This window comes from Heterodontus francisci, chromosome 13 (genome assembly GCF_036365525.1).
Source record: "Heterodontus francisci isolate sHetFra1 chromosome 13, sHetFra1.hap1, whole genome shotgun sequence".
In the NCBI taxonomy this organism is placed as follows: domain Eukaryota; kingdom Metazoa; phylum Chordata; class Chondrichthyes; order Heterodontiformes; family Heterodontidae; genus Heterodontus; species Heterodontus francisci.
Genome location: NC_090383.1, coordinates 114,365,201 through 114,390,120, shown reverse-complemented (window position 1 = coordinate 114,390,120; position 24,920 = coordinate 114,365,201). Strand labels below are relative to the sequence as shown.

At 41.7% G+C, this 24,920-nt stretch overlaps 1 protein-coding gene across 4 annotated transcripts in view; it reads left to right on the top strand.

The window, feature by feature from the left end:
- LOC137376612 (kinesin-like protein KIF13B) overlaps window positions 1-24,920 on the top strand; it is a 172,208-nt gene that overhangs the window by 72,995 nt on the left and 74,293 nt on the right. For 3 of the 4 annotated variants that reach the window (XM_068045496.1, XM_068045495.1, XM_068045498.1), the window contains exons 3-11: window positions 178-190; window positions 801-861; window positions 2,743-2,835; window positions 3,203-3,383; window positions 5,208-5,295; window positions 6,551-6,685; window positions 8,911-9,023; window positions 14,626-14,737; window positions 21,293-21,505. In XM_068045496.1, the coding sequence (XP_067901597.1) occupies window positions 178-190; window positions 801-861; window positions 2,743-2,835; window positions 3,203-3,383; window positions 5,208-5,295; window positions 6,551-6,685; window positions 8,911-9,023; window positions 14,626-14,737; window positions 21,293-21,505 (1,009 nt within the window). Of the gene's footprint in view, window positions 1-177; window positions 191-800; window positions 862-2,742; window positions 2,836-3,202; window positions 3,384-5,207; window positions 5,296-6,550; window positions 6,686-8,910; window positions 9,024-9,816; window positions 10,103-14,625; window positions 14,738-21,292; window positions 21,506-24,920 lie in introns of those variants that run through there. The other variant, XM_068045497.1, reaches the window with a different exon arrangement.

Sequence of the window (24,920 nt, the reverse complement as noted above, 5' to 3'; positions counted from 1 at the left end):
AGAGTAATGTTGCCATAGGACTGAAAGCATTTCAGCTGACCATGTGCTCCTTTGTCATTCTATAATTTTAAGCTTTATTTACTTTTCAAGCAGAGTATAATCAAAACTTTCTTTTCATTTTTCTTTCTATCTGGGCACTTTCTTCCAAAAAATATGGATGTCATGATTTAACAACAGGAGCCAGCCAAAGGTAGGTTGTGGTTTATGTTTCTTTTGTATTTGGTGATGTTAGAGACAGGGGAGGGATGTAAATTTACAGTGTTGTATACCATATTTTTAAACATTCATTGTCATACAATGTCTGTATCATTCCAAGTTGCCCTTGAGAAAGTTTATTTTTTTATTTTTATTTAGAGATGCAGCACTGAAACAGGCCCTTCGACCCACCGAGTCTGTGCCAACCAACAACCACCCATTTATACTAATCCTACATTAACCCCATATTCCCTACCACATCCCCACCATTCTCCTATCACCTACCTACACTAAAGGCAATTTACAATGGCCAATTTACCTATCAACCTGCAAGTCTTTGGCTGTGGGAGGAAACCGGAGCACCCGGTGGAAACCCACGTGGTCACAGGGAGAACTTGCAAACTCCGCACAGGCAGTACACGGAATTGAACCCGGGTCGCAGAAGCTGTGAGGCTGCGGTGCTAACCACTGCGCCACTGTGCCGCCCAAAGACCTGTATGCATCATTTCTAATTTCATTTTACAAATGTCTACATATTTTTGCTTCACATTGCTCTTAGAAAGGAACATATACTGACGGTGAGTTCTTGCCCTTTTCATATATAGGTGTTTGCGTACGATCACTGTTTCTGGTCAATGGATGAGTCTGTTAAAGAGAAGTTTGCAGGTATGTTGCTTTGAAAAAATCCATTCTACAAGTGTAAGGTTGAGAGTCTCATCATAATGTCTCAGTGACGTAACTTTTGTTTGTGGTACTAAAATTCTATTTTTATGATGTCCTTTCACCCCTGCCCTTTGTTTGGGTCGCTCTGCCCGCCACACCATTTCAGAAGGTGGACCAGTGAGCACAGAGGACTTTGAGCCAGTGCTGGGAGGTGTGGAGTCAGAATAAGAGTTGACTTGCCCTCAGGATTGTGTCAGTTTGGCTCTCTCTTCCTCCTTATCCTTCTTCCGTTAAGCTGGTTGAGGTCAGGAACTTGCTGTATTCATTTAACAATTTACAAGTTTGTGGCACAGAAAGGTAAAATGTTAGAGTATTGTACTCTGTGTTATGTTCTAGCCTTGCACTGTGACTTTTCATCCATTTTGCAATTATTCATAATTAACAATCTCTGCTACTGTTACTTACAGTATAGGTGCACAGGCATCTGCATACATTAAACTGAGATGATGGAATATTATTTTTAATGTGGTAGGATTGTGTACTGTTTTTGTTCTTTGATGCAGGTTACCTGTTCTGTTATGTCAAGCCACTGAGCAAGCTGTATTATATACCGAGGTCACTTTTTTGGCTCTTAAGCGGACAAATTCTAGCTAAAATTGCCAGTGTGAAATATTTTGGTGTCTAGTTTGTTCTCTCATTCAAAAATACTGATCTAATTTTTCCACTACTGTTTTAAAGGCACTGACTTGTACTGCTGTACAGTTTGGAAGATGCTGGCAGTCCTCTGGTACTCCACCTAAATGGTCATTCTTTGTATGTGTACCTGGACAGTGAGTGGTGAGGGTGGCATTACAGCTGAGCCTAAGCATGGTAACCTCCAACATCCACATCTGTGAATTCAGCAGTGGTAGTCACTGGATAACTATTGGGTGTAGGAAACTAGCCTGATAACATCAAAGCTGAAAATGCTGGAAGGACTCTGGGTCAGGCTGCATCTTTGCAGAGGGAAACAGAGTTAACATTTCTGATTGGTGACCTTTCTGATGTTCGAGATGACCACCTTTTAAGTAAACACAGAGCCAGGAAAAAGGGGGTGTTTTACCTTGCACCATTTCTAATAAATTCAATGTCTACCCCCTGGACTCTGGATTGAGGCTAGTTGTATTAAGTACTGCACCCATCTTCCCCATATTGTCTCTGGCTGAGATCAGCATGGAGCAGGGATTAAACCCAAGATCTTCCTGAACTATTTGACTTTGAACCACTTTAATCATTTAAATTTTGAAAGTGGACTAACAATGTCATTAGAATAGCTATACTCAAAGTGTTACTGATTGCAGGAAGGGAGAGCTACAACTCATACTGACCTGTCACTGAGCACCTTGGAAGGTGAGTCAGAATTATAGAGAGTACATGATTTAGCCAAACTTTGTAACATGAGGATTTGAATTAAGCATTTGGTGATGAGTATTGCTGATACTTGGCAATAAACATATGTGTCTTGGATATTAGGGCAACTGGCTTGATACAGTCTGCCAAGTGTGTCTCCTTTCATCACACTGAAAGTAGATATCTATCAAATAGCTGCTGAAGAAACTCTGGAATTTGGGATAATGGCTGCTGAAAGGCATTCCATGGAGCCGGGGTATGAGAACATTTATTCCTATTTCCAGGATTACCATAATTGGATTCCAGAGGAAAGCACAACTCCTGTTAGGAGATGTAAAGTACAGATTTTATTTCCAATTGATTTGTCAGACATGCTTACTTAAGATTTCCATTCCTGTCCCACAATGTGTTTCCCTCATTAAATGTGGATTTTTATTTCTTCATTCTTATGTAACTATTATTTTCTTCTTTTTTTTCCCTTCTGTTCTTTCTCAGGTCAAGACGTAGTGTTCAAGTGCCTTGGTGAAAGTCTGCTACAAAATGCCTTCCAAGGATACAATGCTTGTATATTTGCCTACGGACAGACGGGTAAGATGCCTCAGTATTGTATTTCTTTAAATGAAGCCAATTTATAAAACATATTTCACAAATAATTACCAGCACACCTTAGCTTTCACATGTACTTCTAGCTAAATTTCTTGCAGTCAAACCTTTTGAATAGATGCAAGTATAATTTTGCAGGGATCTTTGCAGGCTTCTAATATACGTCTCTTTATCTGTTGTTACTTCTGTTAAATAGATGGTACTTGAACTGATTAAAATAAAAAGGCACATCTGTTTGTGTAGTAACTGTGTTCATTTCACACTCATCTAATTCTCTATGGTATTCAGAAAAGTGAGACTGAATTCATGCTGCTGTGTTGTGGACCTTATTAACTACCTGCTGAATGGTTAGGCTCAGGGAAATCGTACACAATGATGGGTTCAAAAGACAAGCCGGGTTTGATCCCCCGACTGTGCAGCAAGCTGTTTGAACGAGCATTGCAAGAGGCCAATGAGGAACAAAGCTTCACGGTTGAAGTGTCGTACATGGAGATCTACAATGAGAAGGTCCGGGACCTCCTTGATCCAAAAGGGTAAGTGGGGGAAAATATTGACGAAAAGTAAACCTGCATAAATCCAGAAGTGGAAGTAATTTTGTAGAGAATGCATTAACACAAGATGTGATAATCTGCACTGACTTCCTTACCCATATTTCATCCCACAAAAATAGATATGTCTAAGGAATGTGAGCAGTTGTTTAGATATACCATATGTCTATCGTTCCCTATTGCTCTAACTTTTAATCACACTTTATATTTTCGCTATGTTCTTAACCATGCTTCTGTGCTCTAGGGATGGGTTACACATAAATTTTTTATTTTTTCTCCTGAGTGGATGAAGCTTTACTTGGTGTTATTCTTTGACATTTCAAATGAGGATTGCAATCATATTCCGTCATGATTTCTTCAGCTTTTAAAAATAAACTGTTACCTCTAATCACTAATAAAAGTTTGCTGCTTGTTCATTTATATTCCAATTGAATATATTGAAGGGATTTTTAAAATCTGGATATGCCTATATGACATTTTATCACTTTTTCCCATGATTTTATTAATAAATGTTTAAAAAACTTCATAAAAGTGATAATGCACTGATTGAAAAAGATGGCAATGCAGGCAGTTCATTTTCCTATGTAATATGAATGCACTCATAGGAAGAGACAAAGAGTGGGAGACAAAATCATTGCAGCACCTCCCTAGGCTGCTCTGTACGGAAGAGTATTGTGGAGGCCTTGGGACCAGTTCTGTGTTTGATTACTCTGAAGTGTACAGAGACCGTGGGGGAGATGGGGCATGGGTGGAGAAAGCGAATATTATGAAAGCACTTGCTTTATCAAAGAATGCAAAAAATATGAAACCTATATTCAGTTAATAGGGTTCATTATATTTCTATAGCACTATGACGATTGGAGAAGCACCAGAAACGTTTACAAATCTCACTTCATACTCTTAAGCCAACTAAGTCCGCTTCCACTATCTTCTAATTTGGGTTTTCTTTTCAGCCTGCACCCTGACCCATGCAGCCTTCTCCAGCCTATGTTAGGCATTACTCTGTTGCATATGCTCAGGTGCCACTTTTATCCTGTCTTTCTATAGATTCTCATTGCCAAGCAGAGGAGCTGCTTCCTTGGGGGCTGCTGCATTGGATCACTGCTTAAGACTTCTCTGTTTAATGCTGACTGGAGTGTGCAATTTAAACGAGCTATATCTTGAGGGCAGCAAATATCCCTGGAGATTAGAAGAAACTTGTTAGGGATGGGTGTGAGAGGATGAATAGTAGGTAAGGTTATCCTGTCTGCTGGATGGGGTAAAATGATGGGCTTAATGATCGTTTTTCTCCCATTTCTATCTGCATCAAGATATGACACATGCGTTGAAAAAATGTGGTGAAGCAATGAATACGAAAGTATGTACATACTAGAACATATCTACAGAATATATCACAATACATTGGTCAGCCACACCATTTCAATATTATATTTTGACCACCATGCAACTAGAAGTGTGCATTGGAAATGGTACAGAGAAGCTTTAAGAGGTTGAATTCAGAGGAAAAATCAGAAAACCTTGAGAGAACTTTGATCAACTGAATGGTCTTTAGTTGGTCTGACTTTTTCTTAATTGAAGTTGAACATTAGGGCAGTGCTTCATTGTGTTTCAACTTTGCAAAGCAGTAGTGTTACGATTTTGTACATCACCAACTGCTAGAAGTGCAGCGGTTTCAGTCTGAATATAGCATGTGTTGCTGTTTTGGGGTCTGTTAGCACCGTTCGGATATAACACGAGGTACAAGTTCAATACTTGTACAAACTGAGTTTCTTTTGATTTGTTTCACTTTTTTGCACACTTGTTTTTTAGGAGTCGACACACTTTGAAGGTGAGAGAACACAAGGTTCTAGGTCCATACGTGGATGGGTTGTCCAAACTGGCTGTGGCAAGTTATAAGGTAAGGAAACTAATTAATCAAACTGCATAAAATGGAATTTTGAGGGCAGCAAACTCTTAAAATATAGCAGAAGTGAAGTTTGAGGTGGTTGATCTAACCAGCTTTTTGGTTTGTGGTAACAGTTGAAGTAGCTACCTAGGGAAATTTACTTCCTTACTCAAAACTGCTAAGGTGCCTCTGTTAAAATCTAGGGCTTAAAATCTCAAATTTATGCCATTGAATTTTATTGCCAACATTTTCCACGTACTCTAATGTATTGCTTGAGGTGTTATTTACTGTTATTTTGGTTGAGGGAATTGGCTGAACAGTTTTTAAAATTTGTGAATATTCTATTTATCAGGGGAACAACATAAATTTTGCTTCAATTATATAACACGTTGAAGATTTTTGACATTTGAAACTTGTAGAACCTTTCATTTTCATCATTTTTTTCTGGGTGACTTTTTTTAAAACTCGGGTTACTTTACACTAAGTGCTGTCCTATGACCCTTACCGCCAAATAGAAGAAGAATTGCAATGTTGTGGGAGCCTCCAAGTTTCTCTCCCAAGTCGCACAATTTTCTGACTTGGAAATATAGTCGTTCCTTCTAATATAGGCTCATTCACTTTAGTAGGATTCAAAGTGCAGAGCAGGGAAGCATTCACTTGACACCACCGCTGGATGAAGCGATTACTTACTTTCTTCACTCCAGCCAGTTGACTTCATGAAGGGCAACAGACTCAAACTGTTACAGCTGTCACCTGCACACGCCCTAGCAAGACGTATGTTCAAATGTAATGCATTAAAATAGCTGAAATTTTGCCAAGTATAGAAGGAAATTAAGGCAGCACTTGACTTGCTGGTACCAGCAGAGCATTCCCCAGTCTACTCAGAACAGGCGTGAGCCAGAGAGGCACTTCCAGCATAAAATGACAGGAATTCTTAAAAGTGCACCTTATGTAGGTAATGTGCTATATACAGTACTCCACTCAAAATGCTTCCCCCGTTCTCCACCCCATCGTCTTAGAAGAAAATGGTTATACTCTGGGAATACTTACAGGGCAGGTCATCCTGTACTGCTCACATACATTTCTAAGAGCCTGATTGTCGGGTGCTGTCAAAAGACAATTAGGAATTAAAATGCCTGATTTCACTTGTGATTGTGTCAAGGTAAAGGTAGCAAGGAATCCAAACAGAATAGGAAAAAATGTTCTGTAGGGGAGGAAAATATTTTTTATAAACAGATGATGAACTTTAATTTGTCTTGTTCAACAGGACATTGAATCTTTGATGTCGGAAGGGAATAAGTCTCGAACGGTCGCTGCAACCAACATGAATGAGGAGAGCAGCCGTTCCCATGCAGTATTCAACATTATTCTTACACACACACTATATGATCTCCAGTCTGGGGTGAGGGCATGGGCAGTGATAGCTATTTGAATTTCTGTGGTGCTCCTCATGTGCAGGAGATTGTCTGAGTGCTTCACATCAAGGGGTTACAAACAGTGGATACTGAGTAGAAAGCAAAAAGGGAAATGAAGATTATGTGGAAAAGGTGGCTTCTGAAAACCGGGAGGATGGTGAGGCTGTGTGAACTAGGCAGCAAGTTCTCCAGTGCATAGTGGTTCAATGAGTGGCCAGTGGTGGGATGGGGAAAGCAATAACCCATTATTAGAGGAGCAGAGGGTGCTTGTGAGAAAGTACAGTTAAAATAAGATGGAATGGTGCCATGCGGGAATTGAAAGTCAGGATGAGAACTTTGAAGTCAAGGGCTGAAATTACTAGCACTTGCTGAAAAGGGGGATGATCAGGGCAGTAAGGATCTATTTCTATAATAAAAGCAAAATACTGCGGATGCTGGAAATCTGAAACAAAAACAAGAAATGCTGGAATCACTCAGCAGGTCTGGCAGCATCTGTGGAAAGAGAAGCAGAGTTAACGTTTCGGGTCAGTGACCCTTCTTCGGAACCGAAGTTCCGAAGAAGGGTCACCGACCCGAAACGTTAACTCTGCTTCTCTTTCCACAGATGCTGCCAGACCTGCTGAGTGATTCCAGCATTTCTTGTTTTTGTATCTATTTCTATAAGGCAGGTTGTCCTTGATCAAACTTATATAATGGAGGGTAGAAGAAGAAATGCAGTGGATGTGGTTTATTTGAAGTTTCCAAAGCATTTGATGAGCATAGAGTTAGGTCAACATCAGAACCTAGGAGCAGGAGTAGGCCATTCAGCCCATTGAGCCTATTCCACCATTCAGTACAATCATGGCTGATCATCCACTTCAATGCCTTTTTCCCACACTATCCCCATATCCCTTTATGTCATTGGTATTTAGAAATCTGTCAATCTCTGCTTTAAACATAGTAAATGTCTGAGCTTCAACAGCCCTCTGGGATAGAGAATTCCAAAGCTTCACAACTCTGAGTAAATTTATCCACATCTCAGTCCTAATTGGCTTCCCCCTTATTTTGAAATTGTGTCCCCTGACTCCCCAACCAGGATCTTACCTACATCTACCCTGTCTGTCTCTTTAAGTATTTTGTAGGTTTCAATGTGATCATCTCTCATAGAAACTCCAGAGAATACAGGCCCAGTTTCCCCAATCTCTCTTAGATTTTTTTAGATTTAGAGATACAGCACTGAAACAGGCCCTTCGGCCCACCGAGTCTGTGCCGACCATTAACCACCCATTTATACTAATCCTACACTAATCCCATATTCCTACCACATCCTCACCTGTTCCTATATTCCCCTACCACCTACCTATACTAGGGGCAATTTATAATGGCCAATTTACCTATTAACCTGCAAGTCTTTGGCTTGTGGGAGGAAACCGGAGCACTCGGAGGAAACCCACGCAGACACAGGGAGAACTTGCAAACTCCACACAGGCAGTACCCAGACTTGAACCCGGGTCGCTGGAGCTGTGAGGCTGCGGTGCTAACCACTGCGCCACTGTGCCGCCCCACAGGACGGTCGCACCATCCCGGGAACAAGTCTGGTAAACCTTTGTGGCACTCCCTCTATGGCAATAATATCCTTCCTAAGGTAAGGGGACCAAAGCTGCACATAATGTATCAATGCCAATGTGGCCACATGGATAGAGATGGTTAGATGAGGTAAGCAAGATTTTTGGACTGCGACTATCTGATGAGTGATGTAACAGAGGTTAGTGTTTGGTCCACTCTGCTATGTACATCAATAATCTGGATTTAGGAATTGAAGGAACAATGTTGAAATTTGCTGAAACCACATTAAGGGGGCATGACAAGTTGTGATGAAGATTGTGAAAAAGAGTAGGAGGAGATGTATATGCTTACACAATGGGTAGATAGGTGGCTGTTACAATTCAATGTGTTAAAATGTGAAGTTGCACATTTTGGAAGAACGAGGAAAAATAAGATCTTAAATGAATTCGAGAAACAGAAGGACCTTGATGTACAGATGAAGGCCATTAAAAGTGAAAAGTAGATAGGACATAAAGGTAAATTAAATCCTTGGTTTTATATCTGGGGCAGAGAATAAAAGCAATGAGATAATGCTGAGGAGGGAAAAGAAATGATTGTGAGTGGATGGAGAATTTTTGAAATTATGAAACTAGATATGAATTAATTGCAATATTTTCTTTTTATGTAGACTTCAGGTGAAAAGGTGAGTAAGCTGAGCCTTGTGGACCTGGCAGGCAGTGAGAGGGCAGCCAAGTCTGGAGCTGCTGGAGATCGATTAAAGGAAGGAAGCAACATTAACAAGTGAGTTTCTGGTGATCTCGTAGATGAAGTGTTTAACCTGTATCTAATCACTGACTTCTGCGTGTAAAAATGATATTCTTGCACTAAGAGTACAATGTTATAGTGATGCTCTGCAACAGCTCAATAGATGAATATACCACTATCTAAATGTGAGGCCTATTGGGCCTGTGACAATTATTTGTATTGTATAATGGCCTTGACTTCCTTCACCCCTGTCGTATGTTCTGGAACAGTGCTTTTTTCCTACCTGTAACGTTTTATAGGACATGCTCATTTTCCCAACTTTTCAGAAACAATCTTAAAAAAAATCTTAGTATTTGACTTGCTATCTGACTAGTTCCTCCTCGAGCTTTTCTTGTAATTCCAAAAGGCTGTTCAAAAAGCTTGCACAACTGCATTTTGCCCTGAACTGTAATTGTTGCAAGAGAAACATTCCATCAACTTGAGGTTCCGAGTCAATTCTGGCGGGCTGATGCATACTAAATCTACTGCATTACCTGTCTTAGTACTCTGCATATTGTATTAAATAATTGATCTGTGAAGTTGTTTGTATTTAACCACCTTCCTCAATTGTCATTTGCTTGGCCACTTGACAGCTAGGGTTTTGAAATCCCTGCGATGATAACATTGTGGTTTCTAGCAGGTTCTATTTTACTTAATCTCTATCTACCTGTTTATCTTGAGCTGATGATTTATATTTGAAAATTGCTTTACTGTCCCTAACACTAATTCCTACCTTTCATTGTTTGCTGAATTTCCCCTTCTGTTTTATTTTTTAATAGGTGTTAAAACAACCCTTACTAATAATGCAGCTGTATATAATGTGAGAGATCTATGATTGTGTACGATTCTCTGATCCATGACATGTCCATCCTCTGCTGTTATGTTTGTTTCTGTGCCTTGCTGTGCTGGTGGTCTGCCCAAGGGCAGGTCCTCTGCTCTTTTCTCCACCAGGAGAGATGAGCATGACTGGGGAAAGTGTTTCCTGTTGGCTTCCTCAGACTGGGACGGGAATTGAACCCACGCTGGTGACGTCGTTCTGAACCACACGCAAGCCATCTAGCCAACTGAGCTACCAGGTCCCCGTTTATTTCTTTAAGATCATTAATTCCTTTTTACTATCTGTACATATCTAAATTCAGGAGTGCACTCTGAATTTGGATTAGTATAGAAAATAATTACTTACATGGAGAGAGACCGCAGAATGCTGCGGCATAAAAAGATCTGGGTGTCCTTGTACATAGTCATTGTCCCTCATGCAACCACAATTTGGATTTTGATTGGACCTCATGGGTGTGTTGGATAAAAAGAGACACCTAGGGAGCAAGTTTCGTCCATTGGTGAAAACACAGTTGAGGAGAAGAGGTTTGTAGACTTTTCAAGTGGGGAGGAGGGTGCCACAGTACGGTAGTGGGGAAGAGAGTGTAACAAAAGGCAGAGGCCTAATAACTGAGGGAGGAGAGAGAGCATGGACAAAAAGAGTAGACTGATATTGGGCTGATATGAGGGTATGTGCAATTGCACATCGGTTATGACTGAGGCAGGAGGGGTGCACTGTTAATTTAGTCCCACTTCTCCACAGACCACAACATATTCTTTAAATTTTACCACTTACTAACACAGTCAGCTGGATGCGCTATTTTCCCCAGAATAGAGCACAATAGCCAAGTTTCTTTACTGAACAACAAAGTGAACAGTTTATTATAAAACAAGTCTAATTAGTAATGAAGTAAAACAATATCACAGATCAATTTTTTAAAAATCCAACATTAAATTTTAAAAAGTCCCCTTTATCTTAGTCCCTTCACACACACACACTCACACTCACACTCACACTCACTCACACACACTCTCACACACACACTCACACTCACACACTCACACACTCACACACTCACACACTCACACACTCACACACACACACACACACACACACACACATATATATGTATATAGATACCGGTTAACTGAAAAAGTAAAAAAAGGATTTTTCGATCAGAGCTCTATTACAGACAAAAAACACACTCGGGCAGATCACTTGCCCGCCCCTGAAAAATAGCAGATGAGACACACTGCGCCGAACTCCCAGTCTAACCTCCCGAGTACACGTAGACAGAAATTTTAGAATCTTTCGCAAATTAGTTCTGTTCAGGCGGTGTTGAAAAGGTAATTTAGCAGGCCTTCTTGAAATATAGGAAACAAGACAAATTCACAGTGAACTTCACAGTCTTGTAGGGAATTGCTAGAAAATGCAATTTATAGTCGTCTTTCTTGGAATTCTCTCCTCCTTCTGTCCTTTTTTGACACTTCAGCGGCACTTGACTTTTAAAAAACATTCAGCAAGAATCTGGTCTCTTCCTCCAGAAGGTAAAACACCCACACTGACTAACAACCAAACAGCTTGATAGTTTTCTGTCCACCAAGATGTTCTCCGTTGCTACTGGGCTTGTCCAATCAAAGGAGCGCTTGTGACTTTTCTGCCCCTGTTGCCAGGGCTTCTGTTGTAAGCCTAGCCCGAGCCATGTGACAGACAGCAGCACTGTTGCCAATCCAGCCCTCACTGTCCTCTTAAAAAAACATTTATTTAGCTTAACAATAAATTCCTTTTTAAAAATTATTTTAACAGAACAGAATCACTTTCATAACAGCAGCAGCAACAACTATAGCGCCTTTTAAAGTAGAAGATTGTCCTAGGTACTTAATAGATGTAACAGACAAAAATATAAACCAAAATGAAAAAAGAATTGTTATGAAGGGTACCTAAAATGGTCAATGAAGTCGGTCTTAGAGGAGGAAAGGTGGAGGGGTTGAGAGAGAGAATTTGAGATTTGGGGCCTAAGCCATGATAGCTAATGATGACATGAGGGTTGGGGAGGGTGTTGCAGGAGCGTGTGTGCACAAGGCCAGAGTCAGAAGATTGAAGAGTTTGGGTGGGTGGGGGGATGGTGGTGGTTGTATAATTGGAGGAGGTTACAGAGGTGGGATTGGATGAGAATTTTAAATTGGCTTCCAGCACTCCCAGTGTAGGTCTGCAAAAAACATGGGATGGCTGAGCAGGGTATGTCGCAGAATAGATTGCGGGAAGCAGAGTTTTGAATGAGCTGAAGTTATGGCCGGTTGATGGGACGCCTGCCATTGAAATAGTTAATGTTGGTACTGACAGGATGCTGAGTGATCTTGTAACTCTTTGCTGAGTCCCCTGGGACTTTTATTTGGGGAGTCGAGGGTTAGGTGGAGCAGGCCCGAAAGAGGAGTTGAGGCCTGGGACAGATCAGCCATGATCTTATTGAATGGCGGGGGAGGCTTGAAGGGCTGAGTGGCCTACTCCTGCTCCTATTTCTTAGAACAGGCAGATGAAACTCCTTATTCAAAGTCTGTCTCCTATGAAAAATAAGCACTCCCTGGAAAGGACTGGAGTATCAGCCTTAGTTATGTACTGAAACCATGGTGCAGGGCTCAAACCTACTTTCTTCTGACCCAGGGATCAGAATCCATTACTTCTCTCTGATGCAGCATTCAAACCAAGAATAGAGTATGCGCTTCAACCCGTGATCTATGCCACCTAGAATGACAAGGGCAGCAGACATTTGGGAACCACCATTACCTCCAAGTTCTCCTCCAGGTCACACACCACCCTGACCTGGACTATATTGCCATTCCTTCATTGTTGCTGGGTCAAAATACGAACATATGAACTAGGAGCAGGAGTAGGCTACTCGGCCCCTCGAACCTGCTCTGCCATTCAATAAGATCATGGCTGATCTGATTGTAACCTCAACTCCACATTCCCGCCTATCGCCAACAACCTTTCACCCCCTTGCTTATCAAGAATCTTTCAACCTCTGCCTTAAAAATATTCAAAGATTCTGCTTCCACCGCCTTTTGAGGAAGAGAATTCCAAAGACTCACTATCGTCTGAGAGAAAAAAATTCTCCTCATCTCTGTCTTAAGTGGGTGACCCCTTATTTTTAAACAGTGACCCCTGGTTCTAGATTCTCCCACAAGAGGAAACATCCTTTCCACATCCACCCTGTCAAGAACCCTCAGAATCTTATATGTTTCAATCAAATCTCCTCTTACTAAGCTCCTGCGGATACAAGCCTCACCTGTCCAACCTTTCCTCATAAGACAACCTGCCCATTCAAGGTTTAGTCTAGTAAATCATCTCTGAACTGCTTCCAACGCATTTACATCCTTCCTTAAATAAGGAGACCAATACTAGTACACAGTATTCCAGTCTGGTCTGACCAATGCCCTGTACAGCTGAAGCATAACCACCCTACTTTTGTACTCAATTCCCCTCGCAATAAATGATAACGTTCTATTAGCTTTCCTAATTATTTGCTGTACCCGCATACTAACCTTTTGCGATTCATGCACTAGAACACCCAGATCCTCTGCATCTCAGAGTTCTGCAATCTCTCACGATTTAGATAATATGCTTTTTTTATTATTCTTGCCATAATGGACAATTTCACATTTTCCTACATTATACTCCATTTGCCAGATCTTTGCCCACTCACTTAACCCAACTATATCCCTTTGTTAGCCGCCTTATGCCCTCTTCACAACTTACTTTCCTACCTATCTTTGTATCATAAGCAAATTTAGCAACCATACCTTCGATCCCTTCATCCAAGTCATTTATTATAAATTGTAAAAACTTGAGGCCCCAGCACAGATCCCTGTGGCACACCACTTGTTACATCTTGCCAACCAGAAAATGACCCATTTATGCCTACTCTCTGTTTCCTGTTAGCTAACCAACCTTGTATCCATGCCAAAATGTTACCCCTACACCATGAGCTTTTATTTTCCGCAATAACCTTTGATGTGGCACCTTATCAAATGCCTTCTCGAAATCTAAGTACAGTATATCCACCGGTTCCCCTTGATCCAAAATACATTTTACTTCAAAGAACTCCAATAAATTAGTTTAACATGATTTTCCTTTCACAAAACCCTGTTGACTCTGCCTGATTACTTTGAATTTTTCTAAGTGCCCTGCTATAACGTCTTTAATAATAGCTTCCAGCATTTTCCCTATGACAGATGTTAAGCTAGCTCCTGTAGTTTCTTGCTTTCTGTCTCCCTCCCTTTTTGAATAAAGGAGTTACATTGGCTATTTTCCAATCTAATGGAACCTTCTCCGAATCTAGGGAATTTTGGAAAATCAAAACCAACGCATCAACTATCTCATCAGCCACTTCTTTTAAACCCTAGGATGAAGTCCATCAGGACCCGGGGACTTGTCAGCCCGCGGCGCGGCTCCAACAATTTGTTCAGTGCCACTTCCCTGGTGATTTGTAATCCTGGAACTCCCTCCCTAACAGTACTGTGGATGTACTTACACCATATGAACTGCAGTGGTTCAAGAAGGTGGCTCACCACCATCTTTTCAAAGGCACTTTGGATGGGCGGTAAATGCTGGCCTTGCCAGGATGCTCACATCCCATGAATGAATTAAAAAAATGTCCTCTAAGAGTGAAAAACATTTTATTTTATTGTCCTTGTGACTATTGGATTTGTCTTCAAGGGTGGATGAATACAAGACCATTTTCTTGCTCATGTAATGTTTCTTTATGCTGACTTTTTTTTCCAGATCCTTAACAACTTTAGGCCTGGTAATCTCTGCTCTGGCAGATCAGGCTGCTGGTAAAAACAAGAACAAGTTTGTCCCGTATAGGGACTCTGTACTGACCTGGCTACTCAAGGTAAACTGATAGTTCACCTAGGTTACTGCTTTTCAAAATAAGTAAGATCTGCAGCCTGTACGTGGTCATATGCATGTCCATGATTCGTGATGTAGCAATAGTTTGAAAGCAGATTAGAGGCTAGGCAGTTGTGAGGGGTGGGGATGGTGGGGGGAAGGGGAAAGAAGAAAAAAAAGTGCCACCCCACTGTTGGCAGCTTTAGTGCTGAGAGGTTTTATAGTAAGCTGTCTACCTACCTGTTATAATAAATGGAATATGGTATGAACAGTAAATTAAGAGCATTTTACTTTTAATTCAGAGGCGATTGAGAAACCAAATGGTGCAGTTACAGGACTTGTATGGAAGCCTATTTATAGTCAACTTTGCCACAGGGTAAACTTTGAATGTGAACTGTTATCATGGTTCAATAGAACATGTGGTGATGTAAGGTTCTTTGGCTTATTGTGTAAATATACCACCCAGTAAACATAGAAACATAGAAAATAGGAGCAGGAGTAGGCCATTTTGCCCTTTGAGCCTGCTCCGCCATTCATTATGATCAAGGCTGATCATCCAACTCATTAACCTGTTCCTGCTTCCCCCCCATATCCTTTGATATCCTTCGCCCCAAGAACTATATCTAACTCCTTCTTGAAAACATACAATGTTCTGGCCTCAACTGCTTTCTGTGGTAGCAAATTCCACAGGCTCACCACTCTCTGGGTGAAGTAATTTCTCCTCATCTCAGTCCTGAAAGGTTTACTCCGTATCCTTAGACTATGACCCCTGGTTCTGGACTCCCCCACCATCGGGAACATCCTTCCTGCATCTACCCTGTCAAGTCCTGTTAGAATTTTATAGGTTTCTATGAGATCCCCCCCTCACTCTTCTGATCTCCAGTGAATATAATCCTAACCGACTCAATCTCTTCTCATACGTCAGTCCCGCCATCCCAGGAATCAGTCTGGTAAATCTTCGCTGCAGTCCATCTATAGCAAGAACATCCTTCCTCAGATAAGGAGACCAAAGCTGCACACAATATTCCAGGTGTGGCCTCACCAAGGCCCTGTATAATTGCAGCAAGACATCTCTGCTCCAGTACTTGAATCCTCTTGCTATGAAGGCCAACATACCATTTGCCTTTTATACCGCTTGTTGCACCTGCATGCTTACCTCAACGACTGGCGTACGAGAACACCCAGGTCACGTTGCATATTCCCCTCTCTCAGTTTATAGCCATTCAGATAATAATCTGTCTTCCTGTTTTTGCTACCAAAGTGGATAACCTCACATTTATCCACATTATACTGCATCTGCCATGCATTAGCCCACTCACTCAACTTGTCCAAATCACCCTAAAGCCTTTCTGCATCCTCCTCACAACTCACCCTCCCACCCAGTTTTGTGTCATCTGCAAATTTGGAGATATTACATTTAGTTCCCTCATCTAATTCATCAATATATATTGTGAATAGCTGGGGCCCTAGCACCGATCCCTGTGGTACCCCACTAGTCACTGCCAGCCATTCGGAAAAAGACTCGTTTATTCCTACTCTTTGTTTCCTGTCTGCCAACCAATTTTCTGTCCATTGCAATACACTACTCCCAATCCCATGCTCTTTAATTTAACACGCTAATCTCTTATGTGGGACTTTGTCGAAAGCCTTCTGAAAGTCCAAATAAACCACATCCACTGGCTCCCCCTCATCAACTCTACTAGTTACATCCTCGAAGAATTGTAGTAGATTTGTCAAGCATGATTTCCCTTTCGTAAATCCATGCTGACTCTATCCAATTCTACCACTGTTCTCCAAGTGTTCTGCTATAAAATCTTTGATAATGGACTCTTTAATTTTCCCCACTACCGATGTCAGGCTGACTGGTCTTTAATTACCTGTTTTCTCTCTAACTCCCTTTTTAAATAGTAGAGTTACATTAGCTACCCTCCAATCTGTAGGAACTGTTCCAGAGTCTACAGAATCTTGAAAGATGACTCCCAATGCATCCATTGTTTCTAGGGCCACTTCCTTAAGTACTCTGGGATGTAGATTATCAGGCCCTTGGATTTATCGGCCTTCAATCCCATCAATTTTCCCAACACCATTTCTGTATTAATACTGATTTCCTTCAGTTCCTCCCTATCATTAAAGCCTGTGTTCCCCAACATTTCTGGTATGATATTTCTGTCTTTCTTTGTGAAGACAGAACCAAAGTATGCATATAGTTGATCAGCCATTTCTTGTTGCCCATAATAAATCCCCCTGTTTCTGACTGTAAGGGACCTGTATTTGTTTTCACCAATCTTTTTCTCTTCACATACCTATAGAAACTTTTACAGTCAGTTTTTATGTTCCCCGCAAGCTTACTCTCATACTCTATTTCCCCCTTCATAATCAATCCCTTTGTCCTCCTTTGCTGAATTCTAAACTGCTGCCAATACTCAGGTCTGTTGTTTTTTCTGGCGAATTTGTATGCCACTTCTTTGGATCTAATGCAATCTCTAATTTCCCTTGTAAGCCATGGTTTGGCTACCTTTCCCGTTTTACTTTTGCGCCAGACAGGAACAAATAATTGTTGCAGTTCATCCATGCACTCTTTAAATGTTTGCCATTGCCTATCCACCGCCATCCCTTTAAGTAATGTTTCCCAATCCTTCATAGCCAACTTGCGCCTCATACCTTCGTAGTTTCCTTTATTAAAATTCAGGACCCTTGTCTCAGAATTAACTATGTCACTCTCCATCTTGATGAAGAATTCTATCATATTATGGTTGCTCATCCTCAAGGGGTCTCGCACAACTAGATTGTCAATTATTCCTTTTCATTACACAATACCCAGTCTAGGATGGCCTATTCTCCAGTTGGTTCCTCAACGTATTGGTCCAGAAAACCATCCCGTGTACACTCCAAGAATTCCTCCTCCTACGGTATTGTGACTAATTTGATTTGCCCAATCTATATGCAGATTAAAGTCAGCCATAATTACACATGTTCCTTTATTGCATACGTCTCTAATTTCCTGTTAAATGCCATTCCCAACATGACCAATATAGTTTGGGGGTCTATGTACAACCCCCAGTAATGCTTTTTGCTCCTTAGTGTTTCTCAGCTCTACCCATACAGATTCCACATAGTCAGAGCTAATATCCTTCCTCACTGTTGTGTTAATTTCCTCTTTAACCAGCAATGCAACTCCATTGCCTTTTACTTTTTGTCTGTCCTTCCTAAATACTGAATACCCCTGGATGTTCATTTCCCATCCCTGGTCACCTTGCAGCCATGTCTCCATAATCCTGACTATATCATACCCGTTTACAACTATTTGCGCGATTAATTCATCCACTTTATTGCGAATGCTCCGCGCGTTAAGGCACAAAGCCTTAAGGCTTGTCTTTTTAACATTACTTGTCCCCTTCCCACTATTTTGTACTGTGGTCCTGTTTGATTCTTGCCCTTGATTTCTCTGCCTATCACTTTTCATATTCCCCTAACTGGCTTTTGTTCTTGTCTTTAGTCCCCTCTCCTCTGACTCCTTGCAAAGGTTCCCATCCCGCTGCCATTTTAGTTTAAACCCTCCCCAACCACTCTAGCAAATACTCCCTCAGGACATCAGTCCCGGTCCTGCCCAGGTGTAACCCGTCCAGTTTGTACTGGTCCCACCTCCCCCTGAACTGGTCCCAATGTCCCAGGAATCTAAAACCCTCCCCCTCATACCATCTCTTCAGCCACGTATTCATTCGATATATCTTGCTATTTCTACTCTGACTAACACGTGGCCATGGTAGTAATCCTGAGATCACTACCTTTGAGGTCCTACTTTTCAACTTAATTCCTAACTCCCTATATTCTGCTTTTAGGACTTCATCCTTTTTTTTTTACCTACGTCGTTTGTACCAATGTGTACCACAACCGCTGGCTGTTCACCCTTCCCCTTCAGAATGTCCAGTAACTGCTCTGAGACATCCTTGACCCTAGCACCAGGGAGGCAACATACCATCTTGGAGTCTCTTTTGCGGCCACAGAAATGCCTATCTATTCCCCTTACAATTGAATCCCCTATAACTATTGCATTACCACACTTTTTACTCCTCCCCTGTGCAGCAGAGCCAACCGTGGTGCAACGAATTTGGCTGTTGCTGCTGCTACTTTCCCCTGAGACACCATTCCCCCCAACAGTATTCAAAGCAGTATCTCTGTTTTGCAGGGGAATAGCCACAGGAAATTCCTGAACTGCTTGCCTAGTCCTCTTGCTCTGCCTGGTGGTCACCCATTCTCTTCCTGCCTGTGGCGTCTAAGCCTGCGGTGTGATCACCTCTATATGTGTCATCCACGATGCTGTCCGCCTAACGGATGCTCCACAGTGTCCCCAGATGCCGCTCCAGCTCCAAAACCCAGGCTTCCAGGAGCTGCAGCTGGAGACGCTTCCTGCACACATGCTGGTCCCGGGCACTGGGATTGTTCCCAGCTTCCCACAAAGCATGAGGAGCACACCACGTCTTTGAGCTCTCCTGCCATGACTCAACCCTTTAAATTGAACCTTTTGGAAGATGCTTAATATCAAATAATATCAATTACTCTCGGGCCCTCCTTCCCTGGTCCTCATTACTACCTAAAAACTCCCTAAAAAACACTACTTACTATATCTGAAAATAAACTTGGAGACTTTTCTTACCTTAGTTACTAAGCCAGCTATTTAGAGTTATTCCCTACCAGCAGTTACTCACCAACCAATCACCTTGCAGCTTTCCTGTGATGTCACTTTTTTTCAAATACTCTGGACAGTCTTCTCAGGTTTGACCCCTGTGCTTAATTAGCTGATCTCAGCAAAGGGGCTTCCCATTTCTTAACAGTATTCAGTGATGTCTGCTGTGGTGGACATGTGTTTGTCATAGGATTAAGCTCAGCCCAGCTATGCCCACATGGAATAGCCGGCTCACGGCCACTTTCTAGAGTCCCAAATGGGAAATTACCACTTTGGTGTTGTGCTGTGTCCATAGTATGTACTTCAGTCACTGACTTCAGGGGAGGAGTGGAAAGAATGTGGTGATAAAGGTTAGGTTTTTGATTTAAGAGCTGTATTTCTATTCAGCCAGTATCTGTGAGCCATAGTCTTATTAAGCACTCTACTGGGTCTGCTTCAGTCAAGGGAAATAGTTTGACATCTGTACTGCCCACTGTTCCTTACTCATCACCAGTTGTGTGCTTTGTTAGAGTTTACACACTGAAGCGCAGGTTGATCTGCTTCAGCAGTAGATTAGCTAATTCTTTGTGTTTCAGGTTCTGTTTGTCATTTCTGGTTAAATTGGCTGCTGGTGGGTATTATAGAAACAGGATGGTTTATCTATCTTTTCAGTATACTTAACTGAGGATACCAGGCAAACTTTAAAAAGAAAGTTGATTACTGTTCGTATCAAGGAACTGGCAGTTTTATTGCTGCCACTGTGGCTTCTGGCGCTAATACTTGAGTGAGTCCTAATTCAGTTCTGTTGGGTGATTGTTTCTAAAATAAATAGACTGGTACTGGGAGAGATTAGTGTGAGTAGTAAGAAAATAGTGTCCTGTATGTTTTTCCTGGTGTAATACCACCCCCACCCCATCACCCCCCAAAATAAAATTGTGATGCATTAATCTGTATCCCACTGCTCGTCTGAGGGCAAATCAGTGCTGCAGTAACAACCCGGGAACAATTGACAATCGGTCCTTTACTCCATAGGGTTGTATCCGAGTTTTATTTCTCATTGTGTGTCCCAGTTAATTTGCATTTTCAAAATTTTTTTTTAAAGTAAATGATAAATTGGTTCCGACATGAATTGGATTTTTTTGTAAGACTTGCTGTCACCACGGATTTGATCACTGACTTTTTACTTCTTAACTGTGTTTTGATGAAACTAGGGCTGGGATTGAAGTAATTTCCTTATTCTCCTGATGGGTACGAACTGAAATCAGTTTGGGGCAGTCTAATGTTGCATCTTATTTTGACCTGGGTCCTGGTTGCAAAACTGCCCATAATTCATTTGGTGCTGACTATAAGTTGATATAATTATTTCAACTTTGGCTCTTCTCAGTACCTTATCAAGTAATCATTCCTTGAGTGAGCTTTGATAGTTTGTATTGGTAGGTGATTGATCATGGGGGAAAGGGGAACCTATTAGTCAGACTCAGTCCTGCCATCAATTAGTGTCCATACGCACACATTTTTCAGTGTACACTTCACTGAGTAGTGATTAGAAATGGGACCTAGTGCTTGTTCAACTACCCACACCCCCTCCCACTTTGCCCCCACATTCTCTGTCTCACAGGTGGAGGAAGATCAGCTAACTCGGATATGGACCTTATTGATTTATGCAGCTTAGCTCTCTACAAAGCTGTCACATACGCAGTGAGCTATTAAGACAGGGTGGGCTTTTTCTAACCTTTAAGTGTAGTGATGTGATTTCACAAGGTTTTTAAAAATCCAATTCACATTCACCAACTAAGGAAGCGACAGGTTTTATTTAGGTGATAACACAGATTTAAAGGGATAAGATATAATTGAGATATGTAATCCAATTCATTGCTTGATTTTACAAAAATGCAGGATAGCCTTGGTGGAAATAGCAAAACAGCAATGATCGCAACAGTCAGCCCTGCAGCGGACAATTACGATGAAACACTGTCAACGCTAAGGTACGCAGACAGAGCCAAAAACATCATTAATCATGCTGTGGTGAATGAGGATCCCAACGCTCGGATCATCCGGGAACTCCGTGAGGAAGTAGATAAACTGCGGGAGCAGCTCTCCAGAGCAGAGGTATGACGTGATAGGAATCCCAGATTTTAAACAGAATAATTGTCACACCCATTCGGATTGATTAGTGGGATCTGTATCTAATCTATGGAAGAGGGCTTGGAATTATTAAGTGAATGTTAATTAAATATTAGCCGCACAGAATATTGTGCTACAGGATGTTAAAAGAATTTCTAATCCAGAGGCAGCTGTCTGATCGAGGATGGCTCAATTAGTAAATGCACTGGCAGGTGTTGTACTTATATAAACCAAATCCTGGTTAATACTGATTTAAAAAGCTGCTTTCACGTGAGAGTCAGAGGCATGCTAAAGTTGGAATAGGGACGGGAACATCCAGGGCTACAGTGACCCCTGCTGGAGAATGTATGTTAATTTCTGATAGAATCATAAAAGCTCACAGCACAGAGGGAGGCTATTTGGCCTGTCCTGTCCGTGCTGGCTAAGTCGTTCTTAGCCCACATTCCCGCATCTTGTCTGTAACCCTGTAAGTTCCTTATTAAGTACCCTGCCCAACACCCTTTTAAAATTATTTATGGAATCAGCTTCCACCACATCTTCAAGTAGAGTGTTCTCGAACTGAAAATATTTCTCCGCTTTTCCCTCTAGATCTTTTGTCAGTAATTTTGAAGCTGTGACCTCTGGTTATTGACTCACTCATCAGAGGGAATAGTTTTTCTCGATCTACACTATGAAAACCTCTCATGATCTTGAAAACCTCTATTAGGTCACCTAATGTTCCAAAGAGGAACAGTCCTAACTTTTCCAACCTCTCCTCATAACTGAGGTCCCTATTCCTTGGTAACCCACCTCCTTTCTGAGGCCTTTCATCTTTCCTGAAGTGTGGTGCCCAGAATTGTCCACAATACTCTGGGGCTAAAGCAGCGATTTATTGGCCTGGATTTTGATGTGGTAATGACAGCGAAACTGTCAGCGTTTGCTACTGTTAACCCACTGAAACTGACAGCAATTTCAGGAGTACAGAATAACACAGAAATGCTGTCAGTGAAGCTATGCTTTTCCATAGGGTGTGCTGTTGAAGTTCCCATAGACAGCTGTCTCCCTTGCAATCATGAATTGATGAGTGCTGCTGGAGGACACAGAGTGTGAAGAAGGGAGTTTGGTAAGGAGGGGAACTATAAATTAATTAAAAATAAATTAAATTAAATTAACACAATTAAGATGTCAAGACAGGTGATGTGTCCTGGCTGCAGTATGTAGGAGCTCCTGGCTGCCACGGCAATCCATGGCAACCGCGTCTGCAGTAAGTGTCTGCAGCCTGAGGAGCTCCAGCTCGGAGTCATTGAGCTAGAGGACGAGCTGCAGACACTGAGATACATCAGGGAGGGGAAAATTTATCTGGGCACTTTGTTCCCGAAGGCAGTCACACCTCTTAGGATAGGGTCGTCTGTTTTGGTCAAGGACAGGAGGTGTGACTGTGAGTCAGACAGGCAAGGGGATCAAGAAGGTGGGGGTGGAGGAGCCTCAGCCCTTGCAATTGAGCAATAAGTGCAAGGACTGTAGTGTGGATGAGCAGACTGACCATGGCACCATAGTACAGGAAGCCGTTCAAGTGGGGGGAGTAAAAAGGAAAGTAGTGGTAGTAGGGGACAGTATAGTGAGGGGGATTGACACTGTTCTCTGCAGCAAAGAGCCTGCCTGGTTCCAGGGTTCGGGACATCTGCTCGGGGCTGGAGAGGAACTTACAATGGGAGGGGGAGGCGACATAGGCAGGACAAGGAAAGAGGTTCTGCATAGACGGTATGAAGAGCTAGGCACCAAATTAAGAAGCAGAACCTCAAAGGTAATAACTCCTGGATTATTACCTGAGCCACGTGCAAATTGGTGTGGGGCAAATAATATTAGAGAAATGAATGCGTGGCTGAAAGACTAGTGTGGTAGAAGTGGGTTCTGGTTCGTGGGGCACTGGCAGCAGTACTGGGGAAAGTGGGGGCTGTACCGTTAGGATAGTCTACACCTGAACTGTGCTGGGACCAGTGTTCTAGCAAGCTGCATAACTAGGGAAATAGAGAAGGTTTTAAACTAAATAGTGGGGGCAAGGGATCAAATTTGGAAAGATGTAAATCAAAAAGTTGAGACAAGGCAAGAGAGAAAGGTATTAATATGAGATAAGATAAACACCTTGACCAGAAGGGTCAGTGAGTACAAATCTAAGAGTAAATCATCAGACAAGGCTAGAGGTTACAAAAATAATAAAAGGACAAAACAAAAGGCTCTGTATCTGAATACACGTAGCATTCGAAACAAAACAGATGAACTGAAAGCACAATAGAAATAATTAAGTACGATGATAGCCATTAAAGAGACATTGCTGAAGGGTCACATAGATTGGGACCTGACTATTGAAGGGTATGTGACATTTAGGAAGGACAGGAAGCGAGGAAAAGTTGAGGGGATGGCTCTGCTAATTAATGATGGTATTAGCATAATAGAGAGGGATAACCTAAGTCCAGGAAACCAGGATGTAGAAGTGGTTTGGGTCGAGATGAGAAATGATAAAGGGCAAGAAGTCATTTTTGGGAGTGGTGTACAGGTGCCCTAACAGTAACCACATGGTAGGATGGGGTATAAAGGAAGAAATAATGGGAGCTTGTCAGAATGGTACAGTGCTAATCATGGGGGATTTTTATCTACATTGAGACTGGAAAAATCAGATGGGCAAAGGTAGCCTAGATGAAGAGCTCGTAGAATATTTTCATAGTTTCTTAGAACAGCATGTTCTGGAGCCAACTAGAGAGCAGGCCATACTAGACTTTGTATTGTGCAATGAGATGGGATTGATTCATGACCTCCTAGTGAAGACGCCCCTACGCAGCAGTGATCATAATATGATTGAATTTTACATTCAGTTTGAGGGAGAGAAGAGTGGGTCTGTGACTAGTATTTTCAACTTAAATAAGGGCAAGTATGAGGGCATGAAAGCAGAGCTAGCAAAAGTGAACTGCTAAAGTAGGTTAAGGGATACATCAGTAGAGATGCAGTGGTAGACAGTTAAGGGGATATTTCAGAATACACAGGATACATTCCAAAGATAAAGAAAAATTCCAAGGGGAGGACCCACCATCCGTGGTTAACTAAAAAAGTTAAAGATAGTATCAAACTTAAAGAAAAAGCATATAATGGTGCAACGATGGGTGGCAGGTCAGAAGATTGGACAGAATATAAAAAGAAGCAAAGAACGACTAAAAGATTGATAAGGAGAGAAAAATTAGAGTACGAGAGAAAGCTGACTAGAAATATAAAGACAGTAAGAGTTTCTATAGGCATTTGAAAAAGAAAAGAGTTAACAAAGTGAGCGTTGGTCCTATAGAAAGTGAGTCTGGGGAATTAATAACGGAAAATAAGGAAATGTCAGATCAATTGAACAGGTATTTTGTATCGGTCTTCACCATAGAGGATA